The 17,907-nt window shown below is 38.8% G+C and overlaps 1 protein-coding gene across 1 annotated transcript in view; it reads left to right on the plus strand.

Annotated features, from left to right (window-relative positions):
• SLC9A9 (solute carrier family 9 member A9) overlaps positions 1-17,907 on the plus strand; it is a 564,963-nt gene that overhangs the window by 245,937 nt on the left and 301,119 nt on the right. The window contains exon 8 of the mRNA XM_049785894.1: positions 1,093-1,193. Within this exon, the coding sequence (XP_049641851.1) occupies positions 1,093-1,193 (101 nt within the window). The remainder of the gene's footprint in view (positions 1-1,092; positions 1,194-17,907) is intronic.

The following is a 17,907-nucleotide window of genomic DNA, read 5'->3' on the forward strand; positions in this document are numbered from 1 at the left end:
CCATGGTCATGCTTTCTATCAGGACCTGTTTCTGTTGCTTGCTAGTATTTCATGCCAAAAATATTGATCATTTAAGTATACTCCATCTCTTCTTAATCTTCCATTGGCTGGGAGTTCTTACTGTTCTTCTCACAGCATGAAAGATAAGAGTCTCAGAAAGGTTAGCACTGACCATGGAAAATGCATAGCCTGAGAAATAAAACTGCTAAAATAGAGCAACTGATCTTCCACCCTGGGGGGCTCTCTGATTCCCTCTCCTGCTACCAAAGATCTCTCTCATAACTTCTTTATGTTTGGTTATAGAAGAATAAATATGCAGCCTCACATCTCCTTATTCATCAGGAAGTTTTCTGTTAAAGCAAGAAAACAGTTGCACTATAGCTCTGGCCTCTTAGTCCCATACTAAAAATCATGTCTTTGTAATAGTTTCTAAGCTTTACCAGGATCATGAGGCCTTTATTTTACTTGGAACTTATAGACTCTTGACCAGGAATCATCTTTGTTAAAGGAACTATTGCCTGCCAAAAGATTTTCTGCACTGATGAAACTGATTCACCTATCTCTATCCCACTTTGGAAAGGAGGGGAACCTGCACTGTGACCCCTTACTGAACCAAAGTTCCCCTGATCCTATTTCCAGTATGTTCTTTCTTCCTAGATAGCAATAGTACAGCATCCTATTGCAAGAATACTAGCCTTGCTTTGGCTTTTCTGAGGAGCACCTTTGAAGAATAAGGACAATTGCAAGTGATTTTGTGATCACCATTTACTGGTTTACTTATTTTTAATGGAACTCAGACTGTTGCACATTATGTGCTTCATGGCCTCCTTCTGACCTACTCTTGGCCCCTGTTGGTGGGGTGGTCTTACTTGAAACCCAACTTCAAGAAAATACAGGTTTGCTTACTTAGCAGCTTATAATGCCTGCTGATGCCTGGAACTCCTGCTACCTCCGAAGCAGGTCCCAACTCCCAGGCTTCTCTAATAAATCCTTTGCTTTGGAACAGTGGTGCCCAGGATCCTTTGTTCAGCCAGGAAGTGATGGAACTGTGCAAGTGCGTGTTGCTTTCCTTAACACATGCTCTCACCTGACCAAGTTCACCAAACTTTGCGAGTTCCCCATGCTGGAGACCGGCCTCTTCTTCCTCCTTTCCTGGAGTGCCTTCCTGTCAGCTGAGGCCGCAGGTCTCACAGGTCAGTGCTGGTTGTGGAAACAGGTGTGGGTGGGCCCAGAGCCAGGGTCATGGCTGCCTCACATCTGCCTCCCTTTAGTCACAGTTGGGGGCTAATAATAATTTAGACACCAAACTTCCTGCAAATCTTTTCCTCTTCTCCCCACGCTGGCCAAAAAGGAATACTGTAACCCACTAATGACCAATTTGGATGAGTTTACCTATGAAACTGCAAAGCATTGTGCTGTGTTCTGTAGAAAAATGGGGTACTGTGCTTGGACATCAGCACCCAGTAGCTGTTAGCACAGATAAAATACATGAACATATCCCAGGTATGGCCAGTTTCAGACCTCAGTGTTTGCTCCCTGGAAGGTTCGAGAACAAAAGAGTTAATGTGGCAGTGCTGCAATTGAAAGTCTCCCTGAGAATGGAGAGAGCCCTCTGGGTTGGAACGGTTGATAGAGAGAGGAGTGCTCCCCAATGCCCAGGCCTGTGTCCAGATTCTGCAATTAGATTACCTGTCCATACCAGCGCCATTTGCGCTTGGCTGGCTGCAACGATTGGGTGATTTCCCATGTAAAAGAATCACTGTGGTTCTGAGCAAAATGTCAACACTATTTCTTTCTTCTGGCCTACTTCCCAGCTGCTCCTAGGTTCCACCCTACTCCCCTACTGATCATGCCAGCATAATTAACATTCAAGGGTCAAGGGGCTCCCAGAAATGTCAGCTGGTACCAGGTATACCTCCCTGGCTATTTGCCTCTTTGGTGGTGGCACTTTAAGTGCAAGTAAGAATATAAGTTGGCAATAAATGAAGGGGTTTCCTAGCTCACTAGCTGCCTTTCTTGGATGTTCTCACTAGTTGATGGAAAAACTCAGATATTAACTGTGCCCACTTTACTAACCAACAGTTAAGGAAGAACAATTACTTTAAAGCCAGAGTATGTTATTTAAGAGCCTGGGCTTATGGGTACCACACTATTGGCTTGAGTGATACTCTGTGGGGGAGAATGTCAGAACCCCAGCAGTCAGAAGGCATATGGGACCTTAGGGGCTGGCTTGCTCCAAAACTGGTCTTGTTACTTAGGAAAGTCAACGCAAAGCTTTTGGGTGATGATAACCTATGGCTCTGGGGAGCTTGACCAACTGGTTAATTCAAAACTTTCCCCCAGAAAGCTTCAGTTGTATGACACAACAGTCTTGACTCTTACTTGGGTCTACACAACTGGCCCTTGTATCCAAATCTGTTTAACCAACACAATACCATTATATATGAACCTGTCTTCAAAACCATGCCAGGAGGGACATTTCTGAGCATTTCATACTTTGGAAGGAATAAATACGAGGGTCACTCATTTGAGAGATTAGAGGTGAATGATTCACATCTGTCAATGAAAAAATATGATTTCCATATTCTACATATTTTATGTCTCATTAAGCACTCAATGTATTGTAAAATCATCTCAGTAATGTTAACAATAAAAATAAATATTTGACCTTACCTAAAAGTAGAGAAGTTTCTAAACTCACATGATATTTTGTAATCTGTTAAATATTAAATATGCACACACATACACACACAATGCCTAAGAATTGTTCATTTCTATGTGTAAAATTTTGTCTTTCTATTTCATGGTACATTTCAACCAGATATTGTTTTATTAACTACCTTAAAGGTTACTGTCCATGTATGAATGGCTAGTTGATCTACACCTTTATCTTTTACTGCCTTTTTAATGTGATATCCTTATTATATATCTTGGTAATCTTCTCTAAGGAGCCAGCATGGTGGGAAGGAGTACAGGTGAGAGGCTCTGTAATATAAAGACAGGAAGTTCCTCAGCTACATATTCTATTTAGAGAAATGCTCCATATTTGGGCAATGTGCCTACTAAGCATTTGATAGCAACCAAGCCTAAGACCACACCTACTTAGTCCAAATAACTTATATGTTTGTTTGTGTATTATTTAATCCTTGCCTTTTCCAAGTTGGATTTGAGACAACTCATAATACGAGTCATGCATAGCATGGGACCGTTTAGTTGAGGGTAAACACTCAAGAGCTCTGGGATGGAATTTTTCTACAAAATTAGGCAGCTGTTCTTTGCTGTGGTTTGGCAATGAAATAGCTCTGAGCTTTCTGGCAGCCAAAAGGGAAACATGATGAGTTGTATGGGAATAATATAACTTTATAAAAAGAAGGCATACTTATTTATGAAAATGAGTAAATTCTGTTTCTAGTATCAAAATTTTAGGAAAATTGATTAGAGATGTCCTTACATAAGGGTTCTTGAACACATCAATAAGCAAAGTAATTTATAATCTTTAAAGAAAAATGTACACCCATTGTTATAGTGTCATTACATCCTGTAAGCAACTTTCAACAAAATCAGAAGGCATCAAATTCTTTTTTAAAATATATTTTTATTTAAGTAATATGATCATATTTGTGTTACAGTCATAACCAGAACACTCCTCTTCACCAGTGTAACATTACCCCCTCCCCTTCCCATCCCCTGCCTATATTCAAGACAGGCATTCTACTACAGTTATTTGTTTTTAAGTTCAGTAAGTTGTAATTTTTTTCCTTAAAGGATAAGAGTAAAAAATATAGTAAAGGTGTGATAGTGGGAATCGCCATTGTTTGCATAGGTCCAGAAAAATGGGGAAATGGAGAAAAACTCCTTGATCTGAATACAAAAAGGCCTCACCCTAGAAGTTTATTGGCATAAGATAAACTCTGGGTTCCAGGCATACCAGTTCGTCCAACTCCAGTCATTCTCAAGGTCCCGGTGAAACTTTTTCACACTTTAGTTATTGTTGGTATCAGATTCTTATATTTAAAGACTCTGGATTCTGTGCATTTCTTTCATCGATGTCAGGCTGATGTGCAGCATCCTCTAGTTTCAGCATAACATTAAATGCAGAGCAATCTGCCCTGCATGCAGACTGTTGCTGAGTTGTCTGGGTGTTGGGAGCACTCTTTGGAGTAAGTCAATGCCAAAGCAGTGGTAGGTCTTCCCTGGTAGAGGCTTGGATCCTGGTAATGTTAAAGACAATTGTGGTTGTTTCCATAGATGGTATCCATTGTTCAGGTGTGTGTGGGCAATGCCCATTCTTCTGAGGCCTAAGGCAAATCATTATGCCAATGTTCAGGGTAAAAGGCCTAATTACATTACCAAATTTGTGTTCCCATCTCTATTAGATAAGAACTTGTTTGCATATGTATTATTTTCCCATTTTAATGTGCCTATGCAAAAGAGAAGCAATGCCACAAGATGTCGTTGGTGCATCTGGGGGCCGACGAATAAAGCCCAAAATTCCCCCATAACTTGGTGCAAACATGAAATCTATACAGTGATACTCTTCTACCAGTATTGCTTATAAAACAGATCTCAAAGGGGGAAAATCAAACAATCAAATAACAAATCCAGTGGGAAAAATTGTCACTATATGAGGATATTCGACAAGAGTTATAGATGTTAAGGAAATACATCTGAGATATACAAAGGAGATAACACGTGACCCTTTTATGTTTTAGAAATAGTCAAGAGGGAGGGGGGTGTTTCTGAGATAGCACTTTGGTCTGTGATTGGACAAGCGAAGAGAGCATGGAGCCATGTCCTCCCCTGTTGCCTGCTGAAGCTTCCGACTCCCCAAGAGGCTTTTGCTTCCTAATTGCTGGAAGTTGAAAGTTCAGCAGACCCCTCCCAGTCCCTTGCAGGAACAAGAAAGCCTAGGGTCTCTTTTAAATTGCACCTCACTGGAAACCAATTGCAAGGACCCTGAGCAGGTGTCCAGGAATAACCCTGGGGACGGGGAGAAAGGAGAGAAAAGGCTGTGGGGGGCTGCCGAGGCTGCATCTTCAACTTACCTTGGCCAAAGAGCTGACAGCATGGAACCTTGCCGTGACGCGTTGCCTGCTGAAGCTTCAGACGCCACACAAAAATTATTGTGAAAGATATGTAATCTACCTTGGCCAAAACAAAAATCATTAGTACAGAAAATGGTTAAATGTGGGGTAACAAGAGATGGGAGTGAGGGAGTAAAGGAAAAAAACGAGCTCCTGGATGGCGTTCAGATAATGACAAGCAGATGAAACACAATGATATCCATATATTTCTTATAATGTTCCGCGCGGTTTCACAATGGAGAAGTTTAATAAGGAAACTTCCCTGATAAGTCCTAATGCCATAACCTATTGTGACCCATGTCCCGCACCCCTTCCTAGGCCTGGTTAAAGCAGCCTTTGGCATGGCGGAGAGCTGCCAAATGCCATGCTGGCAGGACCTCCCGGCTCAGCTCCCAGGAAGGAAAGAGATCCTTCCCAAGTCACAAGAGAAGGCATCAAATTCTAATCTACAAAGTTCTTTCATATAATGTCAAAGTTATCCTGGTTCTAACCAGCAAGTAAAAATCATGCAAGTTTAACATCAAGAAATTTGGGGGGAATGGAATGGAGGATTGGGTCATACACCGATGTTCTATTTTGGCTCTGTGCTCAGGGATGTGATGTAAGCAATTAAACCAGACTTGTGATATGAGAGATCAAACCAGACTTGGCATGCAAGGCAAGTGCCTTAATCCCAGTATTTTCACTTTAGCTCTAGAAAATTGTGTATGTATGTATGTATGTATGTATGTATGTATGTATGTATGTATATGTATTTTAGTTTTGAACCCACACCCAGATGTGCTCAGGGCTCACTCTGTGCTCAGGGATCTCTCCTCATGGTGCTCAGGAGACCATAGGTGGTGCTGGGGATTAAATCGAGATCGACTCATACAAAACAAGAACTTTATCCACTGTACTATCTCTATGGACCCTAGAAAATTGTTTTTAAAAGTTGCTTAACTTATGAATATGATTGACTCTGATGAACTAAATTGAATGAGCTGTTTGGGGTTACAAATAGCTATTGAGATGACCATGGACTTACTAGCTCTTATATACCTATTCAAGGTGGTGTTCATATGCCACTTTTTCTCTACAAAAGTTCCCAAATCCTGACCTTTCAAAGTGGAAGTTCAAGGATGCCCTTCAAATGACCCCACCTCAGCCCTGGCATCCCATCCTTCTTCCTTGTATTATTTTCGTCCCATGAATTGGGTTTTCACAACATTTCATTTGAAAAAGATTTATGTTTTCCTAAAGCACATATTTTTAAGGTAAACCATCTAAACAAGTATTCATTAATATTCATAAATACAAACAACAGCCTCATTAGCAACTTCAAGTTCTCTCCTCAGTTTCAGTGCGGAGTATTAACATAATCTTTTGCCTGCCAAGGTACAGAATACAGACCAACCCCAAATGCTACTTACAGTTACCTGCTTGAAGTAAAAATTAGTTAATTGGATGAGTTATAGAGATAGTACTGGGAAAAGGTGCTTGTCTTGCACAAATAGTTCCTGAGACTTTACTACCAAATTAATACAATGTTTTAGAAATAAATTAAAAATCAGAAAGAGATCAAATGTTAATCATCTGTGGCCTTACTCTATTAGTAACTAAAATTATTTGGTCAAGTGTATAATTATTAATATTTACATATAATCATACTTTAAAAATAAATTATGTATATGAATTTATATGTTGCTTATTTTTTAATAATTCATAATTTTCAGTCAAACTTTATGAATGCTTTTCCTTCATTTCATTTTTATGTGATTATTTTTAATGCTTGTCTCATACTATTTTACATCAACTTAACACAATTTTTCATCAAGTTTATAATTTCCAGTTTTCAATATTATTAATATGATTGCATTAAGAATCCTTAAGATTATATACATATTTGTATTATATACCTCCGATAAAAGAAAGTTTAATAAGAAGATTGAAATTTTAGAAGGCTAGAGCCATCATACATTGTACATAGTACAAGTCAGGCTACTTGCCTTGCACAAGGCACAGGTTTGATCTTTGGCATCCTGTATGGTACCCAAGCCCACCAAGAGTAATACCTATGCGTGGCACCAGGAGTCCAGGAGTAGGCTCTGAGAACCACCAGGTGTAGCCCAAAAACAAACAAAAGGCTAAAGTTTTAACATTTTTAAAACTTTTACAAACTACCTTCTAGAAATTTGTATCCCTCTATACTTCCATTGACAATGTAAGAGATAAATTACTGTCCAAAAAATATAGATGCCTCTATACTTACACTCACAGTTTATGAGTCATTCACTCATATTTTTCTCACCTTAAATTTCATTTGCTTCTGTTGATTTGATAAAAGTTAGATTTTTTTCTCATTTAAGTTTTCTTTTTTTTTAAATATTTTTAATGACAGGTAATGCCTGGCTCTATCCTAGTATGTTGCTCCAGGTTGTACTTAGGGAACCCCGTTCTAAGAGCTCAAAGTTGGGTCTCCCACTTACAAGCACATGTGCTTCAGCCCTTTGAGTGATCTCCCTGGATCAGTTTTCTAATATTAATTAGGAAATCATCCTAATTAATATCATTGGCAATTGGTAGTTCTTCTTTGGTGTAGGACCCGTTAGACCTTTTGCTCTTTTCCCTCCTGCTGATTCTTGTATTTATCACTTAGACAAAATGGTTTAACTAAATTAATCTTTTGATTGTCAAATAGACTATATGTATTCTCCAGTTTGTGATTTTACCGTTTAAGTATGTTACATTTTGTTTGTCTGGGTTAGGAAAACAGTGGGATTAGACATTTTTAAATTTTGTGTAATTAATTATATTTCCTCTTTACAAAGAAAAGATTTTAATTCCTGTCTAGAAAGCCCAAGTGTTTGTTATTTCTTCTGTTGTTAGTGTTCCTGGGCCCCTCTAGGAAGTGCTCCCAGTTCTGTGCCTCAAGGTCACTTCTGGAGGTGATCAGAAGACCATAGAGTGCCAAGGATTCAACCCAAGCCACCTGCCTGCACAGCACAGCATGCGTTCAGTCCCTTGAATTCCTTCTCTGAATGCTCTATACTTTCTTGTCCTGTTATGTCTTTTTTTCGTTGGAATTCTAAGGAAATACTCAATTCTAAGTTCAACTGAAAAAATTTTTTTACTTGAAGTGTGTGGAATCTAACAGTGATTTTATTTTCTCCCTAGACAAGCACCTACGTATAGTCCTAGCACCCTTTATTTCCCAATGTACTTATAACAAAATGTTCACAATGTTTAGGCCCATATAAATATATTACTATTTATAAGTTTTCTGTTGTTTTGCTGATTTTTTTAAACTTTACTTTGATCATTTTCTCATCATGGTCCATTTTAAGAACAAGTCCGGCAACCCCCACCATCTTAGCCTGTTTCCAAGAGCTTCTTTGTTGTTTTCACATATTTATTATTCCAGATGGCCATGAAAGTAACTTTGTTAGATTCCAAACAGGAAATATCGGGGGAGGGGGTTGAGTGGAGTATAAGTACATTTCTAGACTGATCTGAGGAGAAATGGCAAATTTATAATGTCTGAGTCTTCCCACCCAGGAAAAGTTATGACTCTTCTTCTAGTCAAGTCATCTTTTATGGCCCACAGTAAATTTTTATATCAGCTTTACCACAGACATACAAATTTCTTGTTAATTGTTTTAAGCTATTTTATATTGGGAGGCAGATTACAATCATTTCAAACAGGCTATTGGTTGTACTTGTGTGTCTAGATTTGGTTCTCTGAGTGTAGAACGGAATTATAGTGGATCTGATATGCCAAATTAGATCTGAAGGGGAGAGGTCTCACTTGCCCACTCTATGGGCTTTGTCTCAGCACTATCAGAGTGCATAAAGCAGTCTATGCACTCATTCAGTCCTTTTATGAGCAACAAAATGAATGATGTTTCATGTGACAAAAGGAAAACTTTCAAACTCTGAACAATCAACTCTGTAGGTAATAAGTGCTCAGTAGGTTCCACTGATCTGATACTCTGGACAGTCAACTATTAATGCCACAAAAGCATCATGTATTTCATTCATCTGTAACTTCATTTCTCCAACTAATAAGTAAAAATAGAGATCATCTGATCCAAAGAGATGGAGTCTAGTCAAGAGGAACATGATTAATCTAGTTTGGTTCTGGCTACACATCCCCCAGCCTCACTGTCCCTTACTCATAGCATCTGACTTTGCCTAGGTAATGTCTCATCTCCATGGATGCCAATTTGTTAATCAGGATTCTAGAATCTCTCCTAGCAAAGAGAATGGGCGAAAACCATGTCTAAATCATCCTGGCATTCAATCTTGGATGATAAGAAAATGAAGGCCATTAAGCTGCCTGGAGCTGTTGTTCTTTCCAGTACCAAATCCTATTGGGATCCTTTATTTATTTATTCCAGCTACTGAGCTCCTTTGCATTCATTTTGAGAGCAACAACTCTTTCCTCCAATAAATTCCCTTTCTGGTGACAATAGCTAGAGTCAGTGTTTAATTGCTAGTAAACAAAAAGACCTAAGTGGTACAAGAGAAGGAATAATCCAGAAGGGATTTCAACAAAAGAAGCTACATAAGTTGGTGACAGCTCAGAGGAAAGAGCAAAGATGCACAGCGTCTAGTCTGTAATACTAGGGACTGTCTGATGCCAGGTGTGAACTGAGAGACGAGAATAATCCAGCTTCTAAAGAGTCTTCATGTATGGCATTCATGAGTCCTCTCAGTTCAGTTTCTTGCCAATTTTATTCTGAGCACTTCAGTGTGAGCGGGGCTTGCTGCTTCTACTTCTACTTCTTACTAATTTGATGATGATCATTTGATTTATTTTGATCGCCTTTTACTTCAAGGACTACATTTGCAGCCAGCCATCTCATCTGGTGCCTCTTTCTTTTGGAACTTGCACCTGCATGTGTTCAATAGTCACACGGAAACTTGGTTTTCACAGAAACAAGTGACTCTTAAGCATGCAAATGAAAGTTGGCATTTCTGTGCCACCCAATCTCTGTGATTGCAAACAGTCCAAGTGCAGATGGAGGAAACAACACTTTGCAGAGACAGGCAGAATGACAGGTGCTCATGGGAGGGCTTATTGGAGGAGGAGATGGTGGCTAGAAATGGACTTCAGGGCCTTCTCTCAAGGCAGGTGAGAGAGACAAGGGCATGTACAGGGGTCTGCCCCATGTACAGAATCATCCATTCAGGGTCAGCTCTCTGCTTTCCTCCTTACACTGACTTGCTCCAGTGCTAGAAGAAGTCAGCCTATTAATTATTATCTCAGTTTTATTTACTGCTCAGTCAAAAAGAGGCTCTTCTTTGCTGGAAGACCACTGCACATAACTGATTTTACCTTTTATATGAGTGCATGGCCTCAAGCTAGTTTTGCCTGCTGCATTTTCTCTCTCTCTCTCTCTCTCTCTCTCTCTCTCTCTTTCTGTCTCTCTCTCTCCCTCTCTCATGAAAACACACAAATCTAATCATTCAGGATTGCTTCCTAAAAGTCCTTACATTCCCACAGCATTATTTTCAATTTAATATTGAAAATAATGCAGCAGTGTTATTTATAGCCTAATCTCTAATGTCGATGAATCCTGTCTGCCTAGCTGCTTTTCAGTTTAGAAAAAGAACCATAAAGCACAGCTGGATAGGTCACTTGAACATTCATTTTTATAATCTGTTTCCCAGCTAAGACTTTGGGAGTCAGGTTTTAGCCAGAAGCAAACATTCAGGGATTATGATTAAACACTCAAAGAGTAAGATTTCTAACAGCAACATTGCCATACCATCCAATGAGTTCTCTTGCAGGCACTGCTGGAATAAAGCTGTCTCTGGTTTTAGATTCTTGGGCAGATTTTTTTGTCTATTGGAGGCAAAGAGGAGGAGGGCAGCCATTGACCTTCCTTTATTTCTCCTTCACAAAGTTAAACAATCTACCCTAATATTTACTCAGCTTTGAACCATTTCCTCCTAAGAAAATAAACATGAAAAACTCAGAATGAAAAATAAGTTGTGATTGCAAACCAATGCTACTGGCCTTCCAGTAGTTTTAAGCCAGTAACAGTCGAGGTAATACATAGAAGAAGAAAGCCAGGTGACATCTGGCCTGTTCATTACAGAATTGACCGTGATGTCAGAAGGAGAGCAGCACTCAACACACACTGCATCAGGCACAACATAAGCAGCCAATTCATCTCGCACCACCCAGCATGTTCTCCAGTTGGACACATATGATAAGGACCTAACTACATTGTCATTCAAGTAAAATGCTACACTCAGAGGCTCAGATCCTGCTTATCTGTCAGGCCAGTGCTTGAGAGATTTTATAAATTTTTAAAATATTTTTATTAAGGCACCAGGATTTACAAAGTTATTTATTATTGCTATAGGCATGCAATGTTTCAACACCAATCCCTCAACCAAAGTCAAATTATTTTCACCAATGTCCCCAGTTTCCATCCCACCTGCCCTCCAGCCTGCCCCCTTGATATGTTCATTTTCAAGTATGGTTGTTTTAGTTGGGACATTATTCTTTCAGTTTTGTTGATTCTGTAAATACATACATACATACATACATACATATCTATATTTATATATGTATATATGCCTCACATCTATACTGACTATTATGTTTTGTTTGTGGCTACACTCAACAATGACCAGAATTTATTCCAGGTTCTCTGCTCAGTTCTCACTCCTGAAAGTGCCCAGGAGACCATATGGAATGCCTGGGACTAACCATGTGCAAAGCAAGTGCTTTAGAGCCTGTATTTTCTCTCTAGCCTTTGAAAGATTTTTAGTAGAATAAATGCTAAAAGAGGAACTTGGGAAAGTCTTTTTTACAATACACAAGGAAGAAAGATTTTCAAATGAAAGGATTATTACCGATCAGGTTGATATTTTTCTTGATCTGAGGAGTCGGCTTATTATTTCTCATATCCATTCCTCAATGCTATCCTCCCCTCTTGGCAAAGCATGCCTGATACTCTTAAGAAAGCTTTTAGCTCAGAGGTGAATGTGTCCCATTTGACTTACCACTGATGCATTGCATGGCTGGATGGGAAATATATTTTGAGATCTCAGTAAATAAAACAAATCACCAGGAGAGGACTTTGTTTGAATTGTTTCTCCAGACAAATCTGGTGAGTTTCTGCTCGAAAGTACATGTCATTCATTAGCTGACATCTCTCAGCTCAAAACAGTGCCCTCTTTTATATTGACAGGAACATGGGAATCCAGTTAATTAGCCAACAATTCACCAACAAATGAGGTGCACTGAGTATTTTTCCAAGCCCCAAATAAAACCTGGAGTCTCAAACTTCAAGGCATTCAAGCCACAGTAACAGGTACCTTTAATTCTCAAAGGGATTAGTTAACCAACGCAGTGGGCTCAGGGCAAACATGCCATGAGGCCACCTCAATAAACACAGATGTAAAGTGCATCTCCTCATATAATAACGCATTAGCTCACACCTGCACTTGCTTTAACTGGAGAGCTCATCCATTCTGCATTCAACTTTACATACGTACCTGGAGTGGTGGGAAATTTAGCCATGCTTTTATACTAGGAGAGTTTTTAGCCATTATTTAACCTCCCCTCATGGTGCCAAGAGGCATATGGGGAAATGCAAGTTCTTTTCTTTCTCAATAACCCACATTCAGCACAGCCTTCTCAGAAAGCATGAGAAAGTGGATGGCTTAAATAAGTACTATAGAGGAGTAGGACAAAGAGGAGGCAAGGGCAAGCCCCAGGACCCTATGACCCCTGGAGTCAACTGGCCATTTTCCAAAGATGAGAAATATGAATGAATGAATATAGGCCATTGATAGGGAGGAAATTTGAGAGCCTTCTGGATTCTATACTAGAGTGAAAAATCCACACAGAAAGTTTCTTGAATACGGAGTTCAGGGGTGAAGTTGAAGATTAGAGATTTAAGCTATAGATATCTCCAAAGAGATAAAAATAAGGAATCAGGGAGAAGCCAGAACAACTGAGCAGACTTTTCTTCTGCTCCTCATGCCAAGCTAACTTGCATCCTTCCATATTACAGAAGTTATTTTTGTTTGAAATAAAGACTGATAAACCCTGCATCTTAGACATAAAATAACTTGGTAAACTTGAAACTCTATACTTGGTACTGGGAATAAGAGTGTAGGTCTTGTGCTGTTTCTAGTACCTTCTCATATTCTACCTACTCATGGTACATCTTTTGAACTGTATCATTGCCAGATATAGTGAACTAAACTATCATTATATTCTCTGGAAACTTAGAGTCTTTCATATTCTCTGAAGGAGTTTTCCAATTTTTTTTTTAACTTTGACTTCTCAGTTCCAGGTTCACTTTCAGCCATGTTGGTAGGAAACCTGTCAGAAATGTCTCTTTTTACTAGATCAAAAATAAATAAATGCCCAGAATGGAAAAATAACCCAGCAACCTTAAAACCCCTCAGAGTATAGTCTGAGAGTAAGATGCATTTTTCCCTTCTCACTCACTATCTTTCTGTATTTGATGATATAATCAATATTTCCTGTCCAAAATGCAATATTCTGCCATCTTAGGAACTCCTCAAGTCTGCATTTAATGTCAAAGAAAATCATGCTTCAAGTGACAGACAGTTATTTTTCAGCTTTAGTATCTGAAGGCTTCATCAGCTTTTAATGAGAATAGAACTACTGAATAATATTGTCAGTGGCAGGGACTGTGTGATGATAGTTCAGAATAAAAAAAAAATTTAAATGTTTGAAGAAAATGGACCCCAAACTAATAAAGTCAGTTAAACATCTATTTGTTTGGTTGGATCAAATCTAATTTCTTCTGTGTTCTCTATTTAAGGCCAGTTTTTTGGAGTAGGAATCCATGGGTTTGACAAACTTGCATCTGAGTATGTGAATTATGTTTTCTGGGTTCTGTCCTGTGGGTAGGAACAATGTAAAGAGAAAGGGCAAAGAGCTTACCTATGAAAAGATTGGGATCAAGACATTCTAGATAATATGGTTGAAAGTAAGTCAATATGAAGTAGTAAGAGGACCCTTGAATTTTTTTCTTCCATGGACACAGACTTCTCGCAAATGTAAAAGCTGAGTCAATCACAGTGGCTGAAGACTAGATTGTTCTTGGAGGTCATGGAGAGCAGCATTTGCCAGTTTCTTGACAATTTTCACTATTTTGATAAAGTTGATTGTGTAGCTACATGCTCATAGTCACGTTCATTTAGCCCAAATGACTTATAGACGTAATAATACACAAACACTCTAGTTAAAAAAATTATGAAACTCTTAGGTTTTCTTCCATTTTCATTGAACTTTCTTATAAATATCAACATAAATAACACAAAGCCTCTACTTATTGAAGAGGAAAACAAAAGACCAGGTGATGAGTTTAGATGCATAAATTATCTAAGTAATTGTGTGAACTCTGAATAGATAGATCCCAATACCCAATGGAGCCCTTTATGCTGAAACCATATGCAACCATACAGTGAGCCTTGATTGTATAAATATGTATTTTCACATGGACACCTACACTATTGGTGTTACCTCACTATTGGTCTCCAATATAAAGAGAATGGCACTATAAACGATACTACATTAACCAAAAAGTTATGTCAACCAAAGATAACAATATAAATGGTACTCTACCAACCAAAAAGTTAATTGTCCTTTGAGAATTATTCTTTCTGGAAAAAAAAGTACTTGTCAGCAAAATTATTTTTCCCCAAAGAATTACGGTTCTCTTCTTTCTATTTTCTACATTTTTTTGCAACTAATTTAAATTTAAGTGTGTAGCTCTTTGTGGTTTATCAAACAGCTCTTTTAGTTGATTTGAGTTCTTATTTAATGAGTCTCTGCAGCCAGAGACTCTGGGACTAATAATCTCCTTTGAATCCATACCATGTCTACCCTGGAAGGCAATCTTGTACATGCACACAAGTCTGAAATTCTTATTAGATGATCTATAGGCATTTCTCATTTTCTTTTATATCTCTTTCTGAAATTAAGGTCTAGTTGCTCACAACTGAAATTCAAGATCTTAGATGTCACCATTGTTATTCTACTTACCAACCACCTGCTTTTCTAGTAAAAATGAGAACCGAATGACCCAAATTTATTCTTGGTGGGAAAGAAAATAAAGATTCTGTCACAGAGAATAGATTGACTAAGTGCTTTTGGGGGTGAGGGTCACACCCGGCAACACTCAGGGGTTACTCCTGGCTTCACTCAGAAATCGCTCCTGGCAGGCTCAGGAGACTTTATGGATGCTGGGAATCAAACCTTGGGTTTGTCCCAGGTCGGCCACATGCAAGGCAAATACCCTACCTATCTCTGGCCCTAACTGAGTGCTTTGTATTTCTAATTTTTCAATTAGAGCAGGGATACTAACGTCTATAATAGATATATTTTCCAACATAGAACAAATCATTTGACTATTTTAAGCATAAGGAGGATTGAGAATGTGAAAACCCATGACCAAGTCTGGGCTCTTTCTTTTTACTAACTTTGGACCTAATTTACTCCTCTTCCCAAGGCCTATTCCACCCCATCTCTTCCTGTGTGTTCTCCAGCAGGGACAGAGTGGAGACCTCAGTCCTAGACTTAAAGTAAGGGTGAATCTGAGATCCTTGTTTGCTGATGGACACAAAGAACACTTGAGTTGGCCCTTACCTTGTTTTCCTAACATGTGAAGTTTGTGTGAGGGTCACCAAGTACCATGGATAAAAACGCAACCAATCAAAGTTCACTCTGCAAGGTGGAAGTCTGTCTGCTTTCAATCAGTAAAGGTTGACTGAGTATGCAGTAGAAAATGGATATATTTAGAGGAGACATTTCAATATGTTTTTGGGCTGTAAAAGTCATACTAATTAAAGTAATTGTGCAATTTTAATTAAACACCAAGTTATAGAATTATAATTTTACAACTTTAAATACAGAATTGTCGTTCTGTATGTTAATACATAAAGGATATGTCATCTTAGTTTCTTTCTGTTTACTATATGCCCTGATCACATAGCATACTCTTCACTGTTGTTTGTGTGACAAATCTACTGAAAATTCAAAAAAGCAACAGTAGAAATATTGTCTGGTGGTGTGTTAATAGAAGCCAAAAACTGGAAATCAGCGGGAATGAAGAAGGAAAGGTCCAGCCACCTCCACCGCATCATCTTCATCACATCCTTTACTGTGCTCTGGGGGCATCAGAAATGATATTACTTACATGGCACAAGATTCCCTTCAAATATTTATGGAAGGTCTTTTCTAGGCAGAACAATCACAGGAAGTGGAATTGTCCATCTCAGTTCTGCTGCATTCAAGGTGATCTTGACTAAATTACTTTGGCTCCTTACTTGCTATATGAAGATGGGAAAGTTCACTTATTCAGCAAACATTCTCTGAGTGCTAACTATGTGCTTTTCCTTGTTCTGAGGTTAAAGAAAAGTAACTCAATAGGTGACTCAATAGGAACATTGCAAACTAGGAATAAAGGCATAGCTGAATTAATTGTTAGGTAATTTAGGATATATAGGAACAGAGCAAAATACTTGGGTGGAGAATGATGAGAAAAATACTTTTTACAATACAGGCTGAGAAGTGCTAGTAATAGGACAACCTTAAGTAAGAAGGAGGAAGCTGCATCTTCCAAAAAGTAGTTACCAGGGTACAAGTTCCTTTCTACAGAGGGGTGGGCTTGGTAAGAATAGTGTTCAACAATGGGAAGGCATATTAGGAGATAAGATTGGGGCCATAAGGAAAGGAGAAGGGAACAGATTCTGTAGGACGTGATAGTCATGGGGATCCATTAAAAGAAGTGTACAAGAGGGTCTGGACTATCCTCAAAGAATCACTACTCGTGACTCATAGACTGAAGGCAGACAAGGGAAAGAGGAATCTGATGCTGTAAGCCAGGCAGAACAATGGCAGCTTTGCTATGAGCAATAGTTGTTGAGACATTGGGATGTGGTTGTATTCAGAGTGCATTTTCCAGAACAATCTCAAAAATAACTCGTGTACTGTGAGGGGAGACACAATCAAGGTTTATCCCTAGCTTCTAAAAGAGTCAAGGTGATGTCACTAAAATGGGGTAGAGGGTGGTGATAGAGTTGGTCTTTATGATAATGGTAAAAAAATAAATATGTTAGGATCTAATAATTTTTAAATTTGATTAATTGATTGATTGATTAGTTGATTGGTTTGGGGGCCACACCCAGAAGTTCTCAGGGGTTACTCTTAGCTCTGCACTCAAAAATCACCCCTGGCAGGCTGGGGCCCTTATGGGATGCCAGGAATCAAACTAGGTTCCTCCCAAGTCAACCACATGCAAGGCAAACGCCCTACCACTGTGCTATCTCTCTATCTCTCTGGCCCCAGAGCTAATAAATTTATAAGAAAAAAAGTTGCAGATGAAATAAGTGTGTCCTTGATCTACAGTGGATGTTTATTCTTTCTTGCCCTTTCCAGGACTTGTATACTACTGGTTTTTGTCCTCCCACATACCCACACATGATCTCCTCCCTACACACCACTATTCACCAGTTTGTACTTTGCTATACAGTTAAGTTCAAATGATAGGGAGAGGGATAGAGAAACCAAAACCTTCTAACAGACTACAGACTTAATAGAGCAAAACAATATCACATCATCAATCTGTGCCTCAAAATTATTGAAGTGCTTTACAAGCCTGAAAGCTTCCTTGGATTGGTTGTTTCATCAGAGAAGTTTTGTGAAGAGTTAAATACAATTATTTTGTAAGCATTTTTCTCTCAGATTATTTGAAGTAAAGCTGAAAAGCTACTCCCAAATCCATAGGACTGCTGACTGCATATATATTTCTTGTCAAAATTTCCTATTTAATTTTCACCT

Source organism: Suncus etruscus, chromosome 13, assembly GCF_024139225.1.
Source record: "Suncus etruscus isolate mSunEtr1 chromosome 13, mSunEtr1.pri.cur, whole genome shotgun sequence".
NCBI classification, from domain to species: Eukaryota; Metazoa; Chordata; class Mammalia; order Eulipotyphla; family Soricidae; genus Suncus; species Suncus etruscus.